This window comes from Apis dorsata, unplaced genomic scaffold (genome assembly GCF_000469605.1).
Source record: "Apis dorsata unplaced genomic scaffold, Apis dorsata 1.3 scaffold_434, whole genome shotgun sequence".
In the NCBI taxonomy this organism is placed as follows: Eukaryota; Metazoa; Arthropoda; class Insecta; order Hymenoptera; family Apidae; genus Apis; species Apis dorsata.
This window is the reverse complement of record NW_006263685.1, coordinates 322,991-330,874: the sequence shown is the minus strand read 5'-3', so window position 1 is coordinate 330,874 and position 7,884 is coordinate 322,991. Positions and strand designations below refer to the sequence as shown.

The window sequence follows — 7,884 nt, the reverse complement described above, 5'->3', positions numbered from 1 at the left end:
AATTATAATATATTATAAAACAATATATTTTTTAAACTCAATTTAAACATGTAAGAAATATTTTTTATATTTAATATTATAATATTTATAAATTATATTCTAAAATCATAAAAAATAAATTTCATTTTACTAATTAAATATTTAAAATTTAATAAAATTGAATTTTAGATCACAGATTAGAAATAATATAGTTATAATATCTTATCATGTATCATAGTAAGTTTATGCTTGTCACTAGAATTGAAATACCAATTGGAAAAATCAGTGTTTTCTGCGCTCTCTACAATTTAAAATGATAATCTTAGAAAATAATTTTATTGATTATTATTAAAATTATATACAAAAGATTTAAATATTTAATTAATAATTAATAATTATTACAGGATTAATAATCATTAAAAAATACAATATGAATTTTTATTATAAAATTATTAAAAAATATGAAATATGGAAGATTATTATTATTATTATATATATTATACGAAAACTAAAATTATAAAAAATTATAAATTTATTACTTTTAAATTTATGTTTCCTTTTAAATTTTCTAAATTTAATATATGTTGTATATATATATTATTATATATATGTAATGTATTATTATTATATAGTATAATATTAAAATAATTAATATACACAATAATTATACACATGACATATAAAATTAATATTAAAATTCAAAAAAAATTAAATTAAATTAATTTTTTTTAATATTTGTCTTCACATTATAACAAATAATTGTAATATGTATCTTTTAAGTATTAAATAATTTTAAATATACAATTTAAAAAATTTGATATTGTGAATAATACAAACACAAATTATCTATTCTAATTAAATTTCAATTTTATACTTTGAAAATTATTTCAGAATATAATTAACTTAATTATTACACAATTATCAATGCTTTTTAGTTTATAACATTTATTATTTTATTTATTTTATTTGTAATATTTTCTAATTATGTTTATTATGTTCATAAATCTAATCATTTTTATTATATTTATTCATATAATATATTATTTACTTATTTTATTATTTATTTAGTATTTATTTATTATTTATTTATGTTCAAATATACTTTATTGAAATATTATTTTATAATATTATTATTTTAAATTTTTATTATTTTAAATAAGTAACAAGCTAAGTCGATAACATTGATATTCGTTTTTGTGTTATCGATAAAGTAAAATGACATTGAATTTTATTTTCCATAATTTAACTTATTAAATATAAAAGTAAAAAACATTAAATACTTGATGATCAAATAATTAGTATATAAAATTGATCAGAAAATTCACTTTTTTGTGTTTTGTACATATACGCTACAAATACGTGAGGTGACTACATAGTTATTAATACATTGAAATTTGTAATATACATTCTTCGTAGGATAGAATGAAGAGGCACTTGAGTACTTCTTACGTTGTGTGATCTGCTCAGATAAATTAAGAGCTTGGTTTCATTTGGAGATAATGGTCAGTATCAAACATCTAATCGAAGAGTGTACTGAGTGCTTCTTTATGACATTTCTTCCAAACGGAACTATTTGTCTGAGCAGACCGTACGCATATTTTGCCAAATGACAGAACGAATGTATTTTCGTTGGCGTATTCGTTCCAAAAAGTATGTAAAAGTTTCGTTAATTCCTGTCGAGTAAATATATCCACGTGATATTAAATAATTATATATTTCATATTTGCCATCGTTTACAAGTATTGTAATGCACGTGACATATATGAAATTTTCTTTTTCTTAATTAAGATTAATAGGAAAACGTCAAGAATGACAGTAACCCTAGGATTTCTTTCATTTTGACAAATGCATACTAGTAACTTTTTATTCATTCAGACTCTAGTTTAATAGAGTCTAAACAATACAAAGATAAAAAAGAGAACATATGCTACATATTTTGAAAAATTTTTATTACAATTTTTTATTTTGAAATTTGTTATGTGAAACTTCTATATTATACAAACTATCTACTATTGTTTTTGTTTGCAACACTTTCATTTGAAATTATTCTTTTCTTATAAAAATAGAAAAAAAAACAAATGGAAAATAATTAAAGAAATTTGCAAAATCACAGATTACCCGTAATCAAATTTATATGTATTTGTGTACACGAATATGAATATTATATAGATGACTCGGTAATAAAGGTTAGGCGCCGTCACTGAGAACGTGACTGGTCACCACGCCGTGTAAAAGAAAGACCTATACTATTTCCGAATATACTGTGCTTTTAAGGCACGTTCTTGAATCTGTTGGTATCGCTGCTGGTATATTGCAAACTTACGAACAGTGTGTATAAGTACAATTTCGATCTAAGAGCGCACAGTCTGTGGGCTAGAAGAATATCAAAATGGTGGCTGTACGACACGGGTGATGTGTACGCAAATATTGGAGTGCATTATAATTTCAGGAAAAACACGTGTGAGCACGCAACGTATACTAAAATGGGTGATTCAAAGACTCAACATGGTACACAGGAGATGAAAGGCTGGCTTTTTAAATGGACTAATTATTTGAAAGGTTATCAACGAAGGTGGTTCGTCCTGTCAAATGGCCTACTGTCGTATTACAGGTAGTTTCCTACGTGTCAGTACTTTCCTTTAAGCTACTTTATTTTCATAAATTACGCTAAAAATTGATGTGATATTTTATTCATAATAAAATATTTCTTTAGTGATTTTCATCTTATAATTTTGCTGTTTTTCCAACAGTACAATAATGACAGTTATTAAAAAAATTATTTTGGATACAATACGGAGCTGTTCTTTTATTATTATATCTTTAATTATTATATATAAAATATTGTACATATATACTTAATTGTATTTATTTTTATAAAATTAATTTTATGGAATGAAATTTTCAATTTGATTTTATACAAAAACATAATTTAAAAAGAAAAAATGACAAGTCATATAACCTTTTTCAACCATCTGTTAAATATAAATAATATGATGATATGAAGTCTGATTTATAATATTTTATTTCCAATTAATAAAAATTAATAAATAAAAAATTAATAAATAAAAAATAATAAGAAAATTTTTTAAAAAAACAATTATTCATATAAAATATAACATATAAGCATAAAATTGTTTACAAACTTATACATGCTCATAAATATATATATAAACTTTCATATTGCATAATATATAATATCAGAAATAAAAACATTATTTTTATTAACATATATTTTTCTATTTAAATATAATAATGAGAAATCATATATGTATAAATTTAAAAAAAAAATAATACACATATGAAAATATATTTAAGGAACAGCTCTGGATTATATGTTTTATATATTAAATCTTATTTGTGATTTTTTTCAGTGCCTTAAATAGTCTATGTTTAAGAATATAATAAATAAAATATAACACTAAATTTAACAGTTTGAACTTGCATGTATATAATAAACAGCCAGTGTGCAGGCTCAATTATGGATATTATTATATATGGTTTATCCAAGTATATTTAATTAAAATTAATCATAATTTCGTTTAAAACTCATATTTACATATTCCATACTTATCCATTCTAGTACAAGCAATATATCCTGAGCATGTACATGCCATAAAACACATTGAAATTTATATTAAAAAAAAACTAGAAAGCATTGAAAGAAATATTGATTGGTCAGAAGGACCATATATTTTGTATATATATTCGCTTATATTTGTCATACGCATCAGAGAAAATTTATTGCATATTTGCCTTCTACTTTTTTCTTTTTTTCAGTACAATAAAATTTTACATTTAATAATTTTATTTACTTCTGTATGTTTATAAATTATATTATTGAAGAAAATTATTTAGAAAGAATTATAAATATTGTTGTCATTATTAGTCATGAAAAGTTTATAATTATTTATTTCTACGCACAAAATTCGATCTTTCAATCTCAGAATTACTGATCGTGGATACAGGTGAGAAAATACTAAGGAATATAACATATATGCCTCGAAAATTCTACTATTCAATTTCTTTATATTTAGAACATCCACGTTCCCTGACAACATGCAATGCCTAGATCTTCTTTTAATTTTCCGCTTGGCACAGTTGTGTGATTTGAGTTTGCAATATCTCGCAAATTGCAAAAACAGTATGTCCTGCAATTTTATTTTTACACGAACCACAACTTCGTGAACGTCAAAATGCTTCTCGCACAAAGTATGTACTTATACGCAACGCACGAACGTGATGGTTGCACTATTGCTATATAAAAAGGAAAGAGAGATAGAATGAAAGAGAAAGAGAGAATGAGTATAGAGAGAAAGAAAAAGAGTGAAAGAAAAAGCAACAATAAAATAAATATGAACGAAAGAAGGAACATCGCAATATCGCGAAAATCCAAGTAGGATAAATAGGAACAGAAAAAAATATATAGATATTTTATTTTCGAAACAGAAAAAAAAAAAAAAAATATCGTTTTTATACAATGTTACACAATGTGAACGGGGTCTATTTGTTTTATGGACTGTTTAGGGCTGAACCAACAGGGGGGCCAAAGATATCAACACGACGCAAGCGGAAGGCTGGCAGAGCCTCCGAGTAAGTAAGATTATCGAAAAAGTCGAAATATCCTGAATCTTCTTTGAATCGAACTTTTAATTAAAACAGACAAAGACGATGTTCGAGTTTCATTCTCATTTCATTATCAACTCCTTATCATATTATATATATATATATATATATGTATATATATAATATATGTATATAATATCATATATATATATGAATGTGTGTGTGTGTATGTATATAATATATATATACATATATATTTGATTTATTATTAATACAATATTTTCAATGTTCCTAATAAATTTATTTGCTTCCTATCCATATCCTCATCATAGATTTAATTTACAAAATTATCCTCATTCCTTCACATCATTTCTTTAATTAAAATTTAATTGTATTTAAAAATTATTAAAATTATATATTTTTGTGTTCTATGTGTACATATACGTGCGTATATATGTATTTACCGCGATATAAAACATACATCGCTTCATTTTGTTGGTAGTTCCAGATTCGTTCAGGAAGTATCCTGAAGGTCTTTGCAAAATGTGTAAAGATTTTACTAGCTTGGGAATGTTCCAAGAAATAATTATAGCACGAATAGATGAGCTGGTATCAACGAATATCGATAATTTTAATTTGTTAAATATTTTCAATGAAAGAAACTATTCATTATTTTATCCATTGATTTTTATGTCGCAAAGATTATGAATTTATTCCAGTAAATTTATTTTATTCTTACGTAATGCGTGAGAATCTGATTTTCTAATTATCTTACACTATTGATTCCTGTAAGAATAATTTTCAAATAATGATGCAATTTTTTTTTATCGATAATAAAATCTTTTTCTTTCAATTTCAATATTTTATAATAATATTCAATTATTTAAGAATTTTAATCTAGCAGTAAAATCAAGTTAGACCTTCTATGATACATAACATAGTCATTTCAATTTACATTAATATGTTGTATTTAGCAAAGTCATTTTATTTAATTGTTTATTCGTTATGACTAGAATTTCATTATATTCGACAGTGTTCAATGATAATAAAAATGTAAGTTTTCTATCCAGTTTTTTATGAGCTTTGTCTCGTTCTGTCCCTTCGATGTTTTATTATATACGCACAATTTGTTTATACATTTCACACCCGCATTTTTCCTGCCTATTGAATTCATATGAAATCTCTACAATCAATAGACTTGAGGTATTTAATGTCACACAGGAGTAAAGTATGTGAGATATATTATTTGTTATTTTGGAATACGAAAACGTTATTTTGTAATAGAGTTTTAGATAAATAAAATATAAATAAAAAATAATTTTGCGAAAATGCCTGTGATCTATGCGGACAATATGCAATAATAATTTCTGAACGCGTTAGCATGATTATTCTTTCATCGTGTACAAAGTCTCGATTCTTGCGTGTTAGATTTAATTTCATTGACCCTAAAGTGCATGACACGATCCGCGAGCTATCTGTTCCCCTTCTTTCAATCATCAGGTCAGCTTTTAAGTATTGTACATTTTTTTTTCTTTTATTTCTTCATTAAATTACCGTTGGGTTGTTCTTTCATTTGTGTGTAGAAAAAATACAATCGTATAAATGGTAATGGGCCTGCTTGGAAAAAAAATATATAATCAATCTCGCTAATCTCTACATGAACTTCATTTTCTACGCTCTTTACACTTTATACGTACATATCATATATTGTCACAGATTAACACAGACTGTCATATTGTTCATTTGATTTGCTACGGTATAAATGTTACCGTAAAAGTATTTTGATGATTGTATAAATTTTCTTCGAAGTTTCACAGAATTATTATAATAAATTACAGTTGTGATAAGTCGTCAATTACATTCAATTACATTCAGATCTGGTACAATATATAGTAAACGATAAAATTCATTGCATCAGTAGTAGAATTTTAATAGTAGAAAAGTTATTAGCATTTTGTCTATTAGTTTCATCTTATCGTGGATTTATTATTGCATATTCTCATATTCGAGTTGTTGCTTCGTTTCAGGTTAGGTCCATATTAAGATCCACGTGTCTAATTGGTATCGAAGTTCTCAGAAATAGATAGAGAAAGAGAGAGTTCGAAGAATTGTAATTAATCGCTTTCACGGTAACATGTATAACCCGTGCATGCGTATAATCCAATTATGTGTAATCATTCTTTGGGTGAACCGGAAATGTTCTATTTTTGGCTTGGATAAACCTCAGACTTACATTAGACGCAGCAAGCGACTAACTTGCAAACTCACGTCTGTCTTTCTCTGTGTCATTCGGTTCTTAAGCGATAGAAGAATATGTCCACGGAACTGTCGCTATTTCTCTTCTTTGTTTAGAAATCCCGCGGAGATGTCGCACACGTGCCGCGGCACAATATCCTTGCACGGGGCCTTAATACACACCGTGGACGCTTGCACATTCGTTGTGAGCAACGGTGGTACGCAAACCTTCCATATCAAGGCAGCGACAGAGGTAGAACGTCAGCAATGGGTCACGGCCCTTGAGTTGGCGAAGGCCAAGGCTATCCAGGCCATGGAATCTGGTCTGTACCCAGAAATGATCATTCGTTTTCTATTTCATTTGTGAAAGAGAGAAAGAATCATTTGTTAAAATTATTATGTAATAAATTTATATGAATAATTTTAAATTGGAATCTTCAGCTGAATGTACATTAGAGAAAGAGAAACTACATTAGAGAAAGAAAAAAATTTAATCATTTTGTAAAACAAATGATTTTGTAATTTTTAGAAAATAATCTTAAGTAAACTAATAAATAATCTTTAGAATTTATTATATTTATTGTATCTTTAAATTCTATTGAACTTTAAGTTTCATTTAAGAACAATGATGGTCATATTTATTAAATCGATTGAGCAATTTACTGGTTCTTATTGTGAATATTAAATTTGCTGATTATGATATCAGATAATCGTAAACAATATTAATAATATAACTGAATAATTATTTATAAAATCCTATCAATAAATCCAGTTTTGATTTAGTGTTTTATAAAATTGATTCTTTTTCTCTTATTTTATTGTCTGATAATTCTTCGAGCAGGAATCAATTATTATCTTCAACTAATAAATCTATTAACAAAGACAATTGTTTATAGCAGCTCTTCTAACATTTACATCAATGATAACCAATAGATGAACAATGAACGATGCAAGAATTATATAATAATATAAATCTCGATCGCAATTGAGAATCACATATAATAGATTTATATTTCTTTGATTTTTATTAGTTACTTCAATGTAGTAAAAATTAGAACAAAATATTCTATTTTAATTTTAATTTTTCATAATAAACGCTTTATAATA

The 7,884-nt window shown here is 25.3% G+C and overlaps 1 protein-coding gene and 2 long non-coding RNA genes across 11 annotated transcripts in view; 2 read left to right on the top strand and 1 right to left on the bottom strand.

Moving 5' to 3' along the window:
- The first annotated feature begins 1,328 nt into the window (after window positions 1-1,328).
- The window catches only part of LOC102675240 (oxysterol-binding protein 1), a 14,259-nt gene continuing 7,703 nt past the window's right edge, over window positions 1,329-7,884 (top strand). For 2 of the 9 annotated variants that reach the window (XM_006619733.2, XM_006619732.2), the window contains exons 1-4: window positions 1,488-1,629; window positions 2,429-2,590; window positions 4,504-4,569; window positions 6,895-7,100. In XM_006619733.2, the coding sequence (XP_006619796.1) occupies window positions 1,586-1,629; window positions 2,429-2,590; window positions 4,504-4,569; window positions 6,895-7,100 (478 nt within the window). In that variant the 5' untranslated portion in view covers window positions 1,488-1,585. The other 7 variants (XM_006619735.2, XM_006619734.2, XM_031512430.1 and 4 more) reach the window with 6 other exon arrangements.
- Window positions 1,430-2,208, bottom strand: LOC116186115. The gene is made up of 2 exons (XR_004151058.1): window positions 2,098-2,208; window positions 1,430-1,652 (listed from the first exon to the last, which is right to left on the bottom strand). It is a non-coding gene; the product is annotated as an uncharacterized LOC116186115 (long non-coding RNA).
- Window positions 3,787-4,462, top strand: LOC116186114. The gene is made up of 2 exons (XR_004151057.1): window positions 3,787-3,944; window positions 4,014-4,462. It is a non-coding gene; the product is annotated as an uncharacterized LOC116186114 (long non-coding RNA).